Below are 21,083 nucleotides of genomic sequence, written 5' to 3'. Positions count from 1 at the left end.
TCATACCTGTTCCTAAAAGTCTCAAACAATAATACCAGGTTACCTGACCACCAATTCTGTTCACAATGCTGTTTAGCAGACCAGGATGTTTTGCCAGTTCTCATGTAACCATATTTGGGGGTGGAATGGAGAAAGAGTTGGTAGTAGTAGGAAACAAATGAGAAACCAGTAAGTAGTGACTATTTTATTCTTAAATTGAAAGACAATGTATTTTATCTGGGCAATTTAAGTAATTTTTTCCAGACCTGTTTCTAGACTCTCAATAATTAATGTTCTGGAGAATCGATAGGGATGGTAGGGTCTAACACTGTACAGAGATGTGAGAATGGCTTATGAAATCTTGATGTCTTCCAGTTACATGTTTAAGGCTGAGTTACGGTAGGTCACAATCACAGCATCTCTGACAAAGAGTAGGAATCCTTAGAAGAGATGAGTTAACAAGATGATAGAGACTGAAATGTAAATAATTTAACTAAAAGTCTGTCAAAATTTCTCTATAGGGATAAAGAATGGTGCACCATATTCTTCTTTCTCACTCTTCTGCAACCATAAACACACTCCAGAGCAAGAGGAAGAACAGATATTGAGAGTCAAGTATCAGATGCTGTGATTCGTGTTTTGTACACACTGCTCTATTTAATCCTTATTAATAGTCCTGCAAGGTAGTCAATCAAATCTCATTTAAAATATGGCAAAATGAAGTCTCAAGTTAATCTATACAAGGGGAGTTGGAACAATTCCAGGCTTCTGATTCCAAGGAAAAGGGAATTAACTTTTAGGGTGCTCCCTTTATTTGTAATCTTACTGATTCTCAAAATATCTCCGTTTTACAGATAAACAGAAAGAGGGATGACATGACTTGCCCAACTAACGTTACATAACCAGTAAGTGGTAAAGCTGGCATTCAAGTCAAGTCATTCCATAGCCCACATTCTTCACATTATAGTACTCTGCTGCCAAAACCAACGAGAGCTATGTTGTGCAATCCTGGAGGGAGATCAATGGAATCTTCAACATTGGACTAAACCAGATAATCTAAATTTGGGTCAGAAAAGTGACATTTGTGTTTTTCCCTGATATCTTTCTAATCTGACCACCTCAATAAAATCTCTTAATTTCACTAATATTTACTTTCTTTTAGTCAATAATTCAAATCCCGAGGGACTGAACAGCCCACTAAATTCAGCTCACAGCAAGGGAGGAAAAGTAACTGGAATGGTAGAAAAGCTACTGTTCCAGGAGCCAGGAGTTAAAGGCTCTAATCCTGGCTCTGTTCCTGGTTGCAGTGCAACTTTGATTAGGACACAGGGATCTCTGGGCTTCTGTTTCACCACCTGTAAATTAAGAGTATTCAAGGCAGAATCTTAGAAGGTAGCTGTTTGGTACTTTAGAAAACAAATTTTTCTCATTAGTAAAGTCCCCAAATTGCCAAGTTTGGAATTTAAATACTGTGTGGTGGTTCAGCAGGTATTTGCTGACCAGAGTGTATTCTGCTGGAATGAGCCCGTCAAGCTCGCTCCCGTCATTTTTTGAAGAGCCCTGAGCAGATATGGAATAGGAAAGCAACCAAGGACGTGTAGTCACATTTAAGAGGCATTTTTATTTTTGCCGAATTAAGGGTATTAAGAAGCATATTAAAAATATGGAGTATTTCATAAAACATTCAAAATAGTATTATTCCCTGTGTATTAGAATAGTGGACTTTCCCCCCTAATGAATAGAGTTCCATTTTTGGTTCTAAAGAGTTTCTTTCCTTGTATGTCACTATGACACTGCTGGGCTGACTTGTTTCCCAGAAACAGTCCTTCCAGCTGTGATGGGAATGACTTGTTCTGTGGGTCTGTCCTTATGTAATATGAGACTCTGGGCAAGGACCTTCATCTAAGTCTATCTTTATCTGTAAAGGGGCAGTAACATAACATAATTTAAGTCATAGTGCCTTCCACAGTAGGGGCTGAGAAATGAGGCAGCATAGTGTATTAGAAAGAACTTGGGACAGAGAAACTTTGATACCAATATCCAGCACTGCCATTTACTAGCTAAGTAATCTTGGCCAAGAGATTCTGCTTAAGCCTTATAGTGCGGCCAGTAATTCTTATATTCTTTTGAAAAATTAAATGATACTAAAGTGTCTGTTGCATAGTAGTACTAAACAATTAGTACTTTTATTAATAATTCTATACAATCTAGAAAGGTGCACAAAAGTATCTTCTTACAAAAAAATCACTTAACAAGGACATTCAGAAAGCAATGTCATATACATTTTAACACATAAATGGTGTCATTTTATAACCTCCTGATATTTTACAACATTCGACCAGTAAATACTTCAAAATGGCTTATGCTGGGGTCCTGCTATAAGGTGATTTCTGAGGCTCTTGAGATCATTTTACAATAGTTTTCTTCTAATCTATTTATGTTTGGAAACAACTTATTATATTAGCATGTAACAGCTATGGTGTATATTTCAATGTGTTAACATATTCAATTCCAAACCTACAGAAGAAATATGATTAGGTTGCCTAATGATTCTTGAATTCCGTTTACAAATCATGTAATGCCCCAAATTGTTCCAAGAAAACGCTAGCTTGTAAAATAATTTTTTCTTTCAGAATACAAGACACATTTAACATACAGATTTTACAATAAAGTTTATTAGCTGTTCTCCTCTTTCTCATAAATGGAATGGATAATGTTGATAATTCTTTACAAACCAGTACTCATTTGTTTAAGAAACTGTAATGAGGAGGTTGTCAAAAACACATATTTAATAAACTCCAAAAAAGCAATGGGAAGCCAAACAGTAATATTAATATAAAAGACCAGAGAAATTGATTTCTGAAATTGTTATCTACTTTTCACTATAATTTCTTAATTGCTCACCATGAAGATCTGTGCAACTCTACTGCAGAGCAGCTACAAGAGATGAAAGGTGTATAGTCTGAGGGGAAAACACTCATACACATGAGGTTTTTGCCTGTTTGCCTATTAATGAAAGGAGAACTGGAAAGAGGTGGAGACCAAATCCAAACCCAATGACAAGAACAACGGGAACAACACCCAATCCCCCCCTGAAAAAAAACCCCCACAAAAAACCAACCAGGAACCATTTGAAAACTTTTATAGAAAAGAGGAGAACATGCCCATATTTTTATGTATAACCTAATTTCCCTAAGGGGTTCTTTCCACAACCACCATCCTCCTGTTTTCACTTCACACGATTAAGGAAGATAAAGTCCAATCAATTAATATTTAACTTAAAACCAAACCAACAGAGTAGGTGGCAAAAGAAAAAAAATATATTTTAAATATACATATATATGTTTGTGTGTGTGCAACTATGTAAAGAAAATAATTCCCATAGTTACAGAGTTTAAAGAAAGTTATATATATATTTATATATATATATTTTATTATAACAAAATAGTCAGTTATTGTGGGTAAAATATTCATTAAAATCTGACCCCTAAAATGCATTTAAAATTTTAGACTATGAATTGGACTCCTTTCCCACTGCCATAATGATTACATCATCATTGTAATGTCTATTTTGTATTTATGTCTATGAAATTTTCTCAACCTTATGTGTAAAAGGTAAACTCCCCTAGCACCTAAACATGGCCTCAATTCAGAAAATGTGATGATCATTATGTATGAACAACTTTTGTAAGACACTATAAATAGTGTTGCACAAGTAGATTAAAAACATTTAAACATTGTTATCCTAGCAAATCTACTGGGAGGAAAAAAAAACTTCAAACAATAAAAGACTTTAAGAAGATATGAATAGGAATATCCCTTGTGAAATTATTAAAGTTAACTCAGATATTAATTTTGAAATTAAAAAACATATTTTCCTTATTTGTCTATAATGAAACATTTGCTTTGATAACGGAAGTCAATTGAGAAAAGGACTTGAGAGCTAACATGTTGGCCAAACCATGCTATTAAAGTTAAGCGTGCATTGTTGCTCAAAGTTTACTAAATCATTGATTAAAACCACTTTTCTTTCATTTATATTGAAATTTGGAAAGAATGTATATAAAGCTTCTCTGAAAATCTCTTAAAGTTACTTTCCCTTAAACATTAAGGAATTTTACCACAATTTCCCCGTCTCCCCAAATCCTATTAATAGCTGGTCAGGCCATTCCATCTTCATTTGTGAAAAATGGCCACAAACCAATAGTGAGATAAAATAATACAGATGTTACAACTTGAAGGAGACACTAAGATGTCAAAAATAAGTGCAACTGCAGACCATGATGAGTGGGATATGATTCAACATGGAAGAAGTATTGAAGACAGACTCCAGAAGGAAAGGGCAAAGAAGTGTCAGAGAAAATGAGACTGTGGAAAAGAGAAACAGAGAAACATCAGTCCTCATAACTTTTCTTTTGCTGGAACCCAGATGTAAGGACCAGACTGTTCTTCTATGATCTGCTTCACTTGGTTGTAAATGTCTTCCAGCGTATCTCCCTGTATAATAGCTGTAATGATAGAAACAAAATCAGAAACCTCCATTAAAATTGTCTATCTTCACCATTACAATTGTTGGTAAAACAGCAGAAGCTATATCTTAGAAATACTCATTCAGGAAGAGATACCATCTATGTATTGTTTGCTTAGAAGAGGCTCATTTCGTGAATTTTCTTATTTGTAAAATAGAAAAAATTTTATTTTAAAAATTTATCAGAAAGCAAGATTTGGTGATTTTTTACTTTGTTTTGTGTATTTGGGAAATAGACACTGAAGTAATTAGAGGCAAAAGAGTATCTGTCTACAACTTACTCTTAAATGTTTCAGCAAAATTATAAATGCGGTAAAATGTTAACATTTGTGGAATACAGGTATATGAGAATTGCTGGTACTATTCTTGTGATTTTTCTGTAAGTCTGAAATTATTAAAAATCCTTAAAACACACACAGACACACACACACAGGTTACAACACCATGACACTTAATGGTACTTAATATGAATACCAAATATAAGCTAATCATTATTTCAAACAAACAATAAACAACAACAAAAACCTACCCAAAGATACCTAAGGAATAATTTAAAGAATAAAATGAATTTGGGAATTGCTACCTATTCTTCTCTTTTTAAACAAATAATATCTTAAAATGGATCAAAATTTATAAAGAATAAGAGAAAAGTCAGTTTCATTGAAGAAGTTAAGTCTGAATGTTTTCCTCTGGTCAGTATGAATTATTCCTGTACACGCTATCCTCATCGACAACCTAAGAAACACTAAATTTCAAGATTCCTCATCACTGCAACCTAGATTAGATGAATTATTCTGAAACTTATAACACTTATTATTACTACTGGTAAATGTGGGCATAGTTCAAAGTCCATTTCAATGGGTCAGTTCATATGGCTCCAAAGCAAAATTCTACCATAAAGGGCACTGCTACACATCATGCTAACCTGTGAAATGTTCAGTAAATTCTTGTTCCAGTTTCATGGCTCTCTCAAACGTCTTTCTGGCTTGTTCTTCCGTGAGACGCTTATTCATTTCCCTATACAAATAAATTTAGAAATTAGTAATTACTACATTATAATACTTTTGAAAAAGGATGACAAAGGAGAGAAGACATATAAAATCATGAAAAGTTGAGCTCTGTTGAGAATCTTAATGTCATTAAAAACTACATCCAGTCACTGACTATGTAGCTTTTTACTTGGAATGACAGAAGGGTTTCAACACATTTTTGCATTAGTTCAAGACAGCCAAAAAAACTAAGCATTAATTTGACAGTTTTGACTTCGATGAAAATTTCATATTAAAATATGACTTACAGATCTACTTACCAATTTATAGATAGTAAAGGGGATACATGAACACATTAAATAATACCATGAGAAGGCAATCAGCAAAATATAGTCTGGGGAAAACTGCAGAATAAATGAGTTGGTTTCTTCAACAAATAAACAGAAAAAAGAGAAAGATATGAAGGGAGAATCTGTAGATCAAAAGACTTAACAACCAACTGTCACAAACAGACCTTGTTTGGAACTTGATTCAAACAAATTGAAAAAAATTAAACAAAACTTATGAAACAATCAAGAAAACATGAACTGATGATATCAAGGAATTACTGGTTTTAGTGTGACATAGTGATTTTTTTTCTTCTTTATGCTTTTACATATTGCCTGAACCTTCTACAATGTGTACGTATTTTTTTATACAGCAGGTTCTTATTAGTTATCCACTTTATACATATCAGTGTATATATGTTTTAGTGTGACATCACAGTGATATTTTTTAATAAAGAATTTTTTTTTTTTTTTCTTTTTGCGGTATGTGGGCCTCTCACTGTTGTGGCCTCTCCCGTTGCGGAGCACAGGCTCCGGATGTGCAGGCCCGGCGGCCATGGCTCACGGGCCCAGCCGCTCCGCGGCATATGGGATCCTCCCAAACCGGGGCACGAACCCGTATCCCCTGCATCGGCAGGCGGACTCTTAACCACTGCGCCACCAGGGAGGCCCTAATAAAGAATTTTATCTTTCAAATATATACAAAGATGTATGGATGAGATCATATAATGTCTGGGGTTTGTTTCAAAATAATCTGGAGTGGAGGGGTAAGGAGGTGGGGGGATAGATGAAACGAGATTGGTCACAGTTGATAATTAATGTTACAGCTGGATGATGGATAAATGGAAGTTTGCTCCCAACTTAAGAGGGAAAGCTTTCAATGTTTCATCATCAAATATGATGTCTGCTTTGATATTTTGTAGACGACCTTCATCAGATTAAGGAAATTCCCTTCTATTCATAGTTTACAAAATATTTTTGTCATGAATAGATGTTAATTTTATCAAATGCTTTTTCTGCATTTATTAAAATGATCATTTTTTAATACTAAAAGCTGTTTTTTTTTTTTTTTTTTTTTTTGGCTGTGCCGTGTGGCTTGCGGAATCTTAGCTCCTCAACCAGGGACTGAACTTGGGCCACCACAGTGAAAGCACCGAGTCCTAACCACTGGACTGCCAGGGAATTCCCCATAAAATCTGTTAATACGGTACACTACACTGATTTTTTAAAAAATTGAAGTATAGTTGATTTACCATGTTGTTAGTTTCAGGTGTACAGCAAAGTGTTTCTGTTATTTACATATCTATTCTTTTCACATATATATATACATATTCTTTTTCAGATTCTTTTCCATTATAAGTTATACAAGATACTGAATATAGTTCCCTGGGCTATATAGTAGGTCCTTGGTGTTTATCCATCTTATATATAGTAGTGTATATCTGTTAATCCCAAACTCCTACTTCATCCCTCCCCCTCCCCTTTGGTAATCATGTTTGTTTTCTATGTCTGCGAGTCTTACACTACACTGATTTTTTTAAATTACTTTAAAAACTGTGGTAAAATATACACAATATAAAAGTTACCATTTTAGCCATTTTAAAGTATACACTTCAGTGGCATTAGTACCTATGCAAGCATCACCACCATCCATCCCTATAATTCACTTCATCTGGTAAAACCAAAACTCTATACCTATTAAAAATAACTCCGCACTCTTGCCTCCCCCTGGCCCCTGGCAACCACCATTCTTTCTGTCTCTATCATTTTGACTAGTCTAGGTGCCTCATATAAGTGGAATCATACAGTATTTGTCTTTTTGTGACTGGCTTACTTCACTTAGCATGTCTGCAAGGTTCATCCATGTTGTAACACATTGCGGAATTTCCTTCCTTTGTATGCATATACCATATTTTGCTTAACCATTCATCTGTCGATGGACATTGAGTTTCTTCCATGTTTCAGCTATTGTGAATAATGATAACATGAACATGGGTGTACAAATATCTCTTTAAGACCTTGTTTTCAATACTTTTGGGTATATACTCAGAGGTGGAATTGCAGGATCATATAGTAATTATGATTTTTAGTATTTTGAGGAAGTGCCATAACTGTTTTCCACAGCAACTGTACCATTTTACATTCCCAACAGTACACAAGAATTCCAGTTTTTCCACATCCTTGGCAGCAATTATTTTCTGTTTTTTTGACAGCAGCCATCCTAATGGGTGTGAAGTGGTATGTCATTGTAGTTTTGATTTGCATTTCCCTAGTGATTAGTGATAATAGGTATCTATTCATGTGCTTATTGGCCATTTGTTTATCTTCTTTGGAGAAATGTCTATTCAAGTCCTGTGCCCATTTTTGAATCAAGTTTTTTTGTTGTTGTTGTTGAGTTCTAGTTTTCTATATATTCTGGGTATTAATCTGTTATCAGACATATGACTTACAGATACTTTCTCCCATTCTGTGGGTTGCCTTTTTATTCTGTGGATAGTGTCGTTTGATATAAAAAGTTTTAAAATATTCACAAAGTCTAACCTTCCTTTTTTTCTTTTGTTATCTGTGTCTTTGGTGTCATATCTAAGAAATCACTGCCAAATCCAGCGTTACAAAGCTTTTGTCCTATGTTTCCTTCTAAGCGTTTTATTGTCTTACATTTAGGCCCTTGATCCATTTTTTTTTTTTTTTTTTTTTTTGCGGTACGCAGGCCTCTCACTGTTGTGGCCTCTCCCGTTGCGGAGCACAGGCTCTGGACGCGCAGGCTCAGCAGCCACGGCTCACGGGCCCAGCCGTTCCACAGCATGTGGGATCTTCCCGGACCGGGGCACGAACCCGTGTCCCCTGCATCGGCAGGTGGACTCTCAACCACTGTGCCACCAGGGAAGCCCCCTTGATGCATTTTTAGTTGACTTTTGTATGTGGTATTAGGTAAGGATCCAACTTCATTCTTCTGTATGTGGATATGCAGTTTTCCTAGCACCATTTGTTGAAGAGACTGTCCTTTCCTCATTGAATGGTCTTGCATCCTTGTCAAAAATCAACTGACCATTTCTTCCCCCTGGTCTTTTATCTCTGTCATTATGCCAGTACCACAGCATTTTTATTTCTGTAGTTTGCAATAAAATTTGAAATCAGGAAGTGTGAGTCTTCCATTTTTTTGTTCTTTTTTAAAGATTGTTTTCACTATTTGGGGGTTCCTTGAGATTCTATATGAATTTTAGTATGGATTTTTCTATTTTTGCAAAAAATTCATTGGGATTTTGATAGGCATTGCATTGAACGTGTAGGTCACTTTGGGTGGTACTGACATTTTAACAATATTAAGTGTTCCAATCCATGAACATGGAATGTGTTTCTACTTATTTATATCTTAATATCTTTCAGCAATGTTCTAGTTTTCACTGTACAAGTCTTTCATTACTTGGTTAATTCCTAAGTATTTTATTCTTTTTGATGCTATTGTAAATAAAACTGTTTTTGTAATTTCCTTTTCAGATTGTTCATTGTTTATGTATGGAAATGTAACTGATTTTTGTATGTTGACTTTGCATACTTCTACTTTGCTGAATTTATTAGTTCTAATGGCTTTTGTGTGGAGTCTTCATGGTTTTCTACAGATAAGATCATATCATCTGCAAAAAGAGATAATTTTGCTTCTTCCTTACCAATCTGGATGGCTTTTATTTTCTTGCTTAATTCCTCTGGATACAACTTCTAGTACTACATTAAATAGAAATGGTGAAAGCAGGCATCCTTGCCTTATTCCTGATCTTAGAAGAAAAGCCTTCAGTCTTTCACCATTGAGAATGATGTTTGCTGTCAGTTTTTCATAAATGGCTTTTATTATGTTGAGATAGATAGTTTCCTTGTATTCTGATTTTGTTGAATATTTTTATCATGAAAGGGTGCTGAATACTGTCGAATGCTTTTTCTACATCAGTTGATGATCATGTGATTTCCCCCTTCATTTTGTTGATGTGGTTTATTACAATGATCCATTTTCATATGTTGAAACATCCTTGCATTCCAGGAATAAATCCCACTTGTTCATGGTGTATAATCCTCTTAATATGTTGGTGAATTGTTTGCTAATATTTTGTTGAGGATTTTTACATCAATGTTAATAAGGGATACTGATCTACAGTTTTCTTGTAGTTTTTTTTTTTTTTTTAAAAGAAGATGTTGGGGGTAGTTTATTAATTTATTTATTTTTGCTGTGTTGGGTCTTCGTTTCTGTGCGAGGGCTTTCTCTAGTTGTGGCAAGCGGGGGCCACTCTTCATTGTGATGCATGGGCCTCTCACTATCACGGCCTCTCTTGTTGCAGAGCACAGGCTCCAGACGCACAGGCTCAGTAGTTGTGGCTCACTGGCCTAGTTGCTCTGCGGCATGTGGGATCCTCCCAGACCAGGGCTCAAACCTGTGTCCCCTGCATTAGCAGGCAGATTCTCAACCACTGTGCCACCAGGGAAGCCCTTCTTGTAGTTTCTTTGTATGGTTTTTGTATCAGGGTAATGCTGGTTACACAGAATGAGTTAGGAGGGATTGGCATTAGTTCTTCTTTTAAATGTTTGTTATAATTCACCAGGGAAGCCATCAGATCCAGAGCATTTCTTTGTTGGGAGTTTCTGACTACTGATTCAATTTTCTTAATATAGGGTGTATAAGTTATATGTATACAAAACTTACTATAGTTACAGGTCTATTCAGATTTTCTATTTCTTTGTGATTTAGTCTTGGTAGGTTTTATGTTTCTAGCAATTTGTCCACCTAGGTTACCCATATTTTTGGTGCCCAATTGTTCATAATACTCTCAGAATCCTTTTTATTTCTGTAAAATCAGTAGTAATTGTCCCTATGTTCATTTCAGAGCTAGTTTCAGAGTCTTCTTTTTTTTCCTTAGTCTGTCTACCTAAAGGTTTATCATTTTTCTTGATCTTTTTGAAGAATCAACTTTTGTGGCCTAACATATGGTCTACCCTGGCAAATGTCCCATGTGCCCTTGAGAAGAATGTATATTCTGTTATTACTGGCTAGAGTGTTCTGTATATGTCTGTTACGTCTATCTGGTTTATTGTGTTGTTTAAGCCTTCTATTTCCTTATGTATCTTCTGTCTGGTTGTTCTATCCATTATTTTGAGTGGGGTACTGAAGTCTCCAACTATTATTGTAGAGCTGTTTCTCCCTTCAATATTGTCAGCTTTTCCTTCATATATTTTGATGATCTGTTATTAGGTACATAACTGTTTATGATTGTTATATCTTCTTGCCATATTGAAACTTTAATTAATATACAATGTCCTTCTTGTCATATATAACCTTTTTCGATTTAAAGCCTACTTTGTCTGATATTGGTATAGCTACTCCTGATCTCTTTTGGTTACTATTGGAATAGAATATCTCTTTTACTTTCTCAACTTGTGTCTTTGGATTGCATGTGTTTTATCCAGTCTGCCCATCTTTGTCTTTTGATTGGAGAGTTTAGTCCACTTACATAAATTACTGGAAATAAGGACTTCTGTACGTGATAATTCACTTCTCTCTTGCTGCTTTCAAAATTCTGTCTCTGTCTCTTAATTTAAATGTTTGATTAAAATGTGTTTCAATGAGGGTCTCTTTGAGTTCATTTTACTTAAAGATTGTTGGGCTTTTTGGATGTTTATATTCATGTCTCTCATCAAGTTTGGGAAGATTTCGGCCATTATTTTTTCAAATATTCTCTGCCTTTTCTCTCTTTCTTCTAATACTGGCACTCCCAGATGCATATGTTCTTCCGGTTGATGGTATCCCACAGGTTCCTTAGGATCTGTTCATTTTTCTTCAGTCCTTTCTCTTTTTGTTCATAGCCTTGATAATTTCCATTCTTCTATCAAGTTTGCCGAATCTTTGTTCCTGCCTGCTCAAATCTGTGTTTGAATCCCTCTTTGAATGAAATTTTCATTCAAAAATTTGAATGAAATTTTTCATTTCAGTTATTGTACTTTCTGGCTCCAGAATTTCCTTTTGGTTTCCTACCTCTTTATTGACGTTTCCATTTTGTTCACACATTGTTTCCTTGACTTATTCCGCATCTTCTTTGAGTTTGCTGAGAAACTTTAAGACAGCTGTCTTAAAGTCTTTGTCTAGTATATATGCCATTAGGTCTTTTTCAGGGACAGTTTCTACTGATTTATTTTTTCCCTTTGAATAGGCCATACTTTCTTGTTTCTTTGTATGCCTTATAAATTTCTGTTGAATACTGGACATTGGAATCTTATAATGTGATAATGCCAGAGGTAAAATTCTCCTTCCTTTAGGGTTTTTTGTTTTTAATTGTTATAGAGGTAAAATTCTCCTTCCTTTAGGGTTTTTTGTTTGTTTTAAATTGTTATAGGATGCCTCCATGCCAGGGATTAGCCTGAGGTATACACATAAGGTCTTCTCAGATCTTTTCCGAGCCTGTGCCTCTCCCTGGGCATGTGTGTTGACTTTCTGAATGCTCCTGTATATGTGAACATCCTAGTCTGGCTCCCAAATGGAAAAAAGAAAACGTAAAAGAGGGGGAAAAAAGGCACCAGCCCCTTAACTCTCTAGAAGTCACTTCAGCCTGAGAGGTGGGGCCCCACAACAGTGGCAGTGGGGTTTACAACAATGGCTCCCTGCTTCTGTGTCTGCACCTCCACAATCAGAAGCAGGAATCAGCTATCTGAGTACAGATTCCCCAGTGTTTGGAGGACAAGGTTCTTATTCCCCACCTTGGCTCCACAAACTTTATGTAAGCTGCTCAAGGAATGAGTGCATGGCTACCTGCTAGGGGGCTGAAGGTGGGGAAATGGGTAGTTGCTACCATGGTAAGAGGTGAAATAAATCAAATTTGACAGTTCAAACCATCCCCTTGAAGCTTCAAGCCTTCAATGAATTCCTGAGTTCCAAAATACAGTTGACCTTTGAACAATGTCAGGGTTAGGGGTGCCAACCAACCCTCCACGCAGTTGAAAATCCATGTATAACTTAACAGTCGGCCCTCCATATGCTTGGTTCCTCTGTTTCCATGGTTCTGCATCCACAATCAACTGCAAATTGAGTAGTACTGCAATATTTACAACGGAAAAAAATCCATGTTTAAGTAGACCCATGCAGTTCAAACCTGCAATGTTCAAGGGTCAACATCAGACAGATCCTGCAAGTCCAGCTGTTGTCTAGGTGGGGAGATAGATTCCTGGTGCTTCCTACTCCATCTTCTCTCTAGCTCTATCACTGATTAATCTTAAATGTTAACCTAGCCTTGCATTCCTTAAATAAACCCAACTTGGCTGTTGTATTTTATCTTATTAAAAAAACTGTTGGATTCAAATTGCTCATATTTTGGTAAGGATTTCTGTATCTATATTCATGGTAAGACTGGTTTGTCATTTTCATTTCCTGTGAAATCTTTCACAGGTTTTGGTATTAAATTAATGCCCATAAAATTAGTTGAAGAATCTTTATAAGACTGGTATTACTTCTTAGCTTTTGGTAGAATTCAGTAAGTCCTTTTGGCTCTTTTATTTGTGGGAAGGCTTTTCATAACTAAGTCAAGTTCTTTAGGAGTACAGGTCTAGATTTTCTATTTCTTTTTTTCCTTTTCTATTTTTTCAGATTTTTTTAAAGTATAACTTTCAAACATAGAACAGAAATATCATAAATGTATATCTTGATGAGTTTTCAGCAACTTACGCTTACCTGTATATCCGGTACCTAGACTGAGATAAGAGAACATTACATCAGCACCTAAGAATCTGGGTGTCTTCAGTCCAGTCACCAACCTACCCTCAAAGAGTAACCTCTATTTGATTTCTATAAGCAATTATTAAATTTGGGATCATGGAATATATATACTTTTAGGTCTGAGTATTTTTTTACTCAAATTATGTTTGTGAGATTCTTCTATACTTTTGTGTGTAGTTGGAGATTGCTCATTCTCATTACTGTAGAATATTTCATTTTGTGTGAATATGTCATATTTATGTAGGCTCTGATGGGTATTTGGATAGTTTCAAGTTCTTAGTTTTTTAGTATAGTATTTCCATCTAATCTAGTACATGTCTTTGGTAAACATACATAAACATTTCTGTTGAGTATATATCTAGGAATGAGACTTTTGGGTCCTAAGTTATGTGTATGTTCAGCTTTAGGAGATACTGTAAACAAGTTTACCAATGTGGATGTACCAATTGACACTCCTATCAGTGTTATGAGCTTCAGTTGTTCCACATCCTTGCCAACATTTGGTATTTTTTCATTTTAGCTATTTTAGTATAATATATGATCTTGTGGTTTTAACTTGCATTTCCATGATTAAGCACTATCTAAAATGTTTATTAACTATTTGGATCCTTCTGTGAAGTGTCCAAGTCCTTTGCTTATTTTTCTACTGGGTTGCCTGTGTTAACATTTGTAATGTCTACTGGATGTGTAGTGATATTCCCATTTTCATTCTTTTTTTTTTTTTTTTTTGGTGTACGCGGGCCTCTCACTGCTGTGGCCTCTCCCGTTGCGGAGCGCAGGCTCCGGACACACAGGCTCCGCGGCCATGGCTCGCGGGCCCAGCCGCTCCGCGGCATGTGGGATCTTCCGGGATAGGGGCACGAACCCGTGTCCCCTGCATCGGCAGGCGGACTCTCAACCACTGCGCCACCAGGGAAGCCCCCCATTTTCATTCTTGATGTTATTTATGCCTTTAAAATTTTCTTTCCTTGATCTTTCTTATTAATAGTTTATAGTATTTTCAAAGAAAACATTTTTGATTTCTTAATCCTCTCTACCATATGTTTGTTTTCTAGGCTACTACATCCTCCAAATTTATTTACTTGACAATTTTATTACCATTGAGTTCAAAACATTTATTAACTTATGGAGTGACTTATTCTTTGATCCACAGAATTTCCAAATATTTGAGGATTTTCCAGTGATCTTTAAATTATTCATTTCTACTCTAATTTCATCATGCTCAGAGATATTTGTTTTTAATCATTTGAAATCTGTGGCTTAGCATATAATTAGTTTTGGTAATTATTTTAAGTGCACTTAAAATCAAGGTGCAACTTTTGCAGATGTTGAGTGCAGTGATCTATGTATGTCAGTTAGGTAAAGTTTTTAATTTGTGTTGTTGTATATCCTTATTTATTTTTTTATTTGTCTGTTTTCTTATTCTATTACCTTGTGATTTTTCTGTTACGTTCGCCCACTATGATTGTGGAATTATTATTTTTCCTATATAGCTGTCAATTTGTGCTTTAGATATTTTGAGACTGTGCTACTAAAAGTGCAAAACAAATGTATAAATATATCTTTGTAATGGAGTGAACCTTTAACTTCTATGAATGTCCCTCTTTATCTCTAGTAATACTTCTTACCTTAAAGTATACTTTGAAAGTAGTATAAACCAGCTTAATTTATTTAGTGTTTGCATGGTATATCTCTTTTTTCTATTCTCTTCCAGCCCTTCCATAGACTAATAATTAAGGTATGTCTTATGAAAGCAACATATAATTGATGGGTTTTATAGCACACTATCCCAAAATATGGTACCTTGGCATACTGAATATTTTATGTTGAAGGAATTTGAAAAATGACAGGTACAGGAAGGACTCTCTGACCTTCCCCTGAAGCAGGTCAATAAGGCCCTCATGTGAGAGGTGACCTCCCTATACCTGAAGAAAAGGACCATCTTTATCTCTGACGATGGAGGGAAGCTGAGAGGAATTTGAACGAACAAGCCTTACTAAGTTTCCACTAGTTTACTACTCTTAAGTCATATCGTCTGGTCCTATCACATTTTCCCATCACTCTCCACTCATCTAACCTAGTATAAAAATGTTCAGGTTTAACCATTTCTTTGGGTTTTCATGTTCTTATGAAGGGTTCTATGTCATGTAAAACTTAAATAAATTTGCATGCTTTTCTCTTGTTCATCTGTCTTTTGTTACAGAGGCCCAGCTGAGAACCTGGAGGAATAGAAGGTAAAGATTCTTTTCCTTTTCGACAAAAGCAACATATAGTTATTTATTTTTCATTCCTCTATTCTGACAATTTTTGTATTTTAATTGGACCATTTAGTCTAGAATTTAATTAATGAAACATTTGGGTTAATTTATACTATCTTACTATCTGTATCCTTTTGCCCCACCTATACTATGTTTCTATTTCCTCATTCCTCTCTTCTTTTAATATTTATTTAAATTCTATTTTTTGTCCTCTATTAGGTAAATATTTATACATTATTTTATTCTCTTAATGGTTAACCAGAGCTGCACTGCCCAATTAAGTAGGTACTGGACACATGTGACTATTTAAACTTAAAAGTTCTAACATATGTTACTTTATACTTTAGTATATTAATGTTGATGATTATGATAGTTAATATCAAGAGTGCTTATTTAATCCTCACAACAACCCTCTGAGGTGGGTATACTATTATTACCTGGATTTTACAGATAAAGGAATTGAGATGCAAGAAGGGTAAGTAAATTACCCAATCTAATAAGTAACAGAGACTAGATTTGTACTTAGAGGCTGTGCCTTAGGCATTTACACTTACATGATATTTTCCATGGATTTGGGTTTAATAAAAATGGAGATTGGGTAAAGTTGTGCAATCTGTAATCTCTTTATGGCATTTCCAGACACATCAAGGATACAGTGTTTGCCCTAAAACAGAGGGAATAGGGAAGAAAAACAAGTGAACCAAGTATTTTCAACTATATCAAAGGTACATTTCCTACAAGTACAAAATCTGAATTATGATATGTTTGGATCCTGTTCACTTTAAGCAAACTTGTCATTTCTGTTATGAAGACAATGAATAATGACTATGGATAACTGGTTTTCCATTCTCAAATATTACATTTAAAAAGGAGGGCCTCCCTGGTGGCGCAGTGGTTAAGAGTCCGCCTGCTGATGCAGGGGATACGGGTTCGTGCCCCGGTCTGGGAGGATCCCATATGCCGCGGAGCGGCTGGGCCCGTGAGCCATGGCCGCTGGGCCTGCGCATCCGGAGCCTGTGCTCCGCAACAGGAGAGGCCACAACAGTGAGAGGCCCACATACCGCAAAAAGAAAAAAAAAAAAAAAAAAAAAAAGGAATGAAAATACAGTTCCCTTACTCCTAGCTTTCACAGATCAGTAATCTCTCAAAATGGCAACCAATATGGGGTTCCTATCTTTTACTTTGCTGAGAAAGGGCACTAAAAAATACCCTAAGCTACCATCTTACCACAACCATCATTTCATAAAAGAATATATGATCAAACAAGAATGTAAAAGTGTAGGATAAAGGCGAATCTTTAAAACTGAATAAATTTAAATTTATAAAACCTCACTACCACTCTCTGTTCTATTTTTCATCTTACTGGTGACCAGTAACAACTTTATCACAAACTGAAGCATTTGGAAACCCCAATTCTGAATTTAAGACGCTTTCCTGACATGCTTAAATTCACTGCCAAAGGCCATTAAGGATTTTAGTAAAGATGAGCATTTCCATGTTAAATAGGGTAGTACTTCTAATTTATCAAACAGATTTTATTATAACATTTAAAGTCAGGTACTACCCCATAACGCATCTTGTAATCTAAGGGCTTGAATCCACCTGACTGAATGATAATTTCAACTCAGTAGGACTATTTAAAATAAAAAAATTAATATTTTATGAATACTTCAAACATATAGAAGGTAAATAACAGATATACATGTACCCACCACCTCCTTTTATTAGATATTACTATTTTACCTGATTGCTTAGAAATTAAAAAAAACTTTACATTGAAACATTAACATTCTATCTTGTTTGCTTTATTTTACCTCCCTCTATATATATGTACACAATAGTTTAACAGTAAATTGCAAACATAAAACTTCTTTACCCCTTACTTCCTAAACACAATGACATCTCTTAAATAACCACAGTATAATTTCAGTTGGTCATCTAGTATCCTTTACGGCAAAAGGAGAAAAAGTATTCTTGCTCTAGGGTCCAATCCAGGACCACACATTGCATTTAGTTGTACTGTCTCTTTAGTCTCTGTCAATCTGGCACAGTTCTTTAGTCTTTGTCTTTCATGATCTTGATATTTTTCAAGAGTACAGAACATTTTTTTTCATAGAATATGCCTCAACCTGGGTTTGCCTGATGTTTCCCATCAGATGGCAGGATACGCATTTTTGGTAGGAATACCACAGAAGTGATGTTGCATCCTTCTCAGTCCATCATATCAGGAAGCATAAGGTGTCTACTAGTGATGTTAATTTTGATCACTTTTTAAAGGTTTTTGTCTGCCAGGGTTAGATTACTATTTTCCTTTTGTAGCTGATAAGTATTTGGGTGAAGGATATGTTGAAACTATGTAAATATCCTGTTTCTCATCAGGTACTGATTCACTCATTAATTTTAGCATACACTGATGATTCTTGCCTGAAACAATTATTATCATGGTGGTTGTCAAGAGAGGTCTCCTAATTCCATCATTCCTTCTAACCTTATTAGTAGACATTCTAATAATGTAAGGTAAAGCTTTCCCTTCTATCTACTTATTTATTTATTCATATATTTATTTATACCATTATGGACTCCTGGATTCTTGTTCTCTATGTTATAATCAGTTATTATCATTTATTTTAATATTCCAATTATGCCAGACTTGGCCACTGGGGGGCCTTACAGGTTGGTTTCAGTGTCTTTTTGACATATTTGTATCATTCTTTAAGCACTTCCTTAGTTTTCTGACAGAGCAAAATGTTCTAGGCTCATCTTGTACTTTCCCAGTGGAATCAGCCATTATTCTAATGAGCTCTGGACCTTTTTAATGGAGGGTAGTATTTAGAAGCCAAGATCTAGACACTAGATATTCTCACTGTTTACTGAGGAGTCATCATTTTTAGCCCTTCTTTGTGGACAGAGCAAGAAAACATATATACACATTTATATTTCTATATCTGTATTAAGATGCATGGGCTTATATTCATATCTCTAATTCCAATCCAATTACCATAGAGTTTATTCTACTCTCTCCCCTTTCCATATTTCTAAAATCCCTTCTTTGACAGTGAGAAATCTAGCTCCCATCAATTGTCAATACATTAATTTATTTGCTCAACTCTAAAATATACCTTAAAGTAGTTTCAAACCTATTAACCCATACCACTCCGATTAGAGTTCAATATTTGTTCATAGGCTTTCTGTCTTTAGCCTGTCTTCAAGGATTATTGGGATGAAGACTTCTCCTCTCCCTTCCTCTCTTCAATGAAGTTATTTGAAAATTAATTTAAAAATAACTATTTGAAACAGACTAGGTTTAGTTTGCTTATATATCATTCGGCTTTCCCCTCATCTTCTCTTTTTGTTTTAATATACAAAATGTTAACACAGTTCTAAAGTCAAAATTATACAAAAAGGTATACTTGGAGAAATGCTACACCTCCATCCCTTCTACCTCAATCCCAATCTCCCATCCTTTCCACTCCTCCCTCGTAGGTAACCGATCTTAGGTTTGATTTATCATTTTTATATCTTATTTTTGTGTGAATTGTGTATTTTTATCTTTCATCCATTTTCTAATAGATTTTGGTCTCTATTCACTCAATTTTTAAGAGTTTTTAATATTCGGGAATATCAACCCTTTTCTTGAAGATTTTTTCTGTCAGTTGCTTTTTGACATTGGTAATGGTGTTTTCTATTAGTTTTAGGAAAAGTTTTTTGGTCAAGCAAAAGTCTTTTTGTTTTCATGTGTTCAGAAGTTATCAGTCTTTTACTACATCTGAATTTTGATTCATGGTTAAAAAACCTTCCCTATGCCCAGGTTATATTTTCTTCTGTCAATTGTATTAGAGCCAATTTTTGTGTATGGTGTGAAGTATGGTTCATTTATTTATTTATTTATTTGGTTGGTTGGTTGGTTGGTTGGTTGGTTGCACTGGGTCTTAGTTGCAGCACCTGGGCTCCTTGGTTGCAGCTTGCGGGCTCCTTAGTTGTGGCATGCGAACTATTAGTTGCAGCATGCATGTGGGATCTAGTTCCCTGACCAGGGATTGAACCCAGACACCCTGCATTGGGAGCACGGGGTCTTATCCACTGCGCTATCAGTGAAGTCCCCCTGAAGTATGGTTCTAATTTACCTTTTCTCCAGTTGTTCCAGCACTATTTACTTAAAAGCCCATTATTAAAAGCCCCAGTGATATGAGATGGCACCTTTGTCATATACTATATTTTCATATGTACTTGTGTCTTTTCTGGATTCTCTTTTCTATTCTACTCGTCTTTTTGCCCTATTCATGGGTCATTAACATACTGTTTTAATTAAGAAGTCTTAAGAGTATTCTTTAATATCTGGTAGGGCTAGAATCTCTTGTAGCTTTTCTTTTTGTGTTGCCTTGGCTTCTCTTATGAACTTCAATTCAATTTGTCTAACCCCATAAAAAAGCTGGTAGTTATTTTTACCAGGATTGTGCTCATATATAAATTAGCTTAGACAGAACTGGCAGCTTTACAACATTGAATTGTCATAGCTAAGAACAAGGGATGTCTTTACATTTGATCAAGTCTAATATTCTGTCTTTCAGGAGTGTTTTACAGATTTCTTCATGTAAGTGCATATTTCTCATTAAGTCTACTAAGTATTTTACATGCTATTTCTTACATTATAAATGGGGTTTTCTCTATAATCATCTTCTGATTACTGTTCATGTAAAAGAAAGCTATTAATTTCTGCATATTAATTTTATATGCTACCTTACTCTAGCTTTCTATTTTGTCTTTGATTTTATAAGTTTTTAATTTTATAATAAATTTATATTTTACAAAATAAATTTTGTATGGTTTCTAGGTTACTATATTATCTGAAAACAGAGATAGTTTTATTTCTTTTCCAATTCTTATGCCTCTGATTGATTTGTATTGTGTAATAGCATTGACTAATACCTTGAGTAGTAGTAGAGATAATGGACATCCTTGCCTTGCTCCTATCATAATGGCACTGCCTCAATGTTTCTCCCATTAAGGATTTCGAGCCGTCCATCTCAATCTTTTTCTTTTTTCTCTTTAAAAAAATAACAACAATCTCTGTATTTTTGAGATTTCCCCCTCCCAGTAGAGGTACTGGATTTTACCAAATGCTTTTCAGGCATCTGTGAATATATGATTTTTCTCTTTAGATCTGTTAATGTGGGAGATTACATTAATGGATTTCCTAATATTGAGCTGACTTTAAATACCTTTAATCCCATTTGGTCATGGTATATTATTTTTCAA

The 21,083-nt window shown here is 35.1% G+C and overlaps 1 protein-coding gene across 9 annotated transcripts in view; it reads right to left on the bottom strand.

The window, feature by feature from the left end:
* Positions 1–2,636: 2,636 nt before the first annotated feature.
* The window catches only part of DLG1 (discs large MAGUK scaffold protein 1), a 295,589-nt gene continuing 277,142 nt past the window's right edge, over positions 2,637–21,083 (bottom strand). For all 9 annotated transcript variants that reach the window (XM_060099334.1, XM_060099338.1, XM_060099339.1 and 6 more), the window contains 3 exons: positions 16,382–16,491; positions 5,433–5,524; positions 2,637–4,487 (listed from right to left, as the gene is read on the bottom strand). In XM_060099334.1, the coding sequence (XP_059955317.1) occupies positions 4,381–4,487; positions 5,433–5,524; positions 16,382–16,491 (309 nt within the window). In that variant the 3' untranslated portion in view covers positions 2,637–4,380. The remainder of the gene's footprint in view (positions 4,488–5,432; positions 5,525–16,381; positions 16,492–21,083) is intronic.

The sequence above is a fragment of the Mesoplodon densirostris genome, chromosome 5, assembly GCF_025265405.1.
Source record: "Mesoplodon densirostris isolate mMesDen1 chromosome 5, mMesDen1 primary haplotype, whole genome shotgun sequence".
Classification (NCBI taxonomy): domain Eukaryota; kingdom Metazoa; phylum Chordata; class Mammalia; order Artiodactyla; family Ziphiidae; genus Mesoplodon; species Mesoplodon densirostris.
The sequence above is the reverse complement of the archived record's forward strand: the minus strand, read 5'-3'. Positions and strand labels throughout refer to the sequence as shown.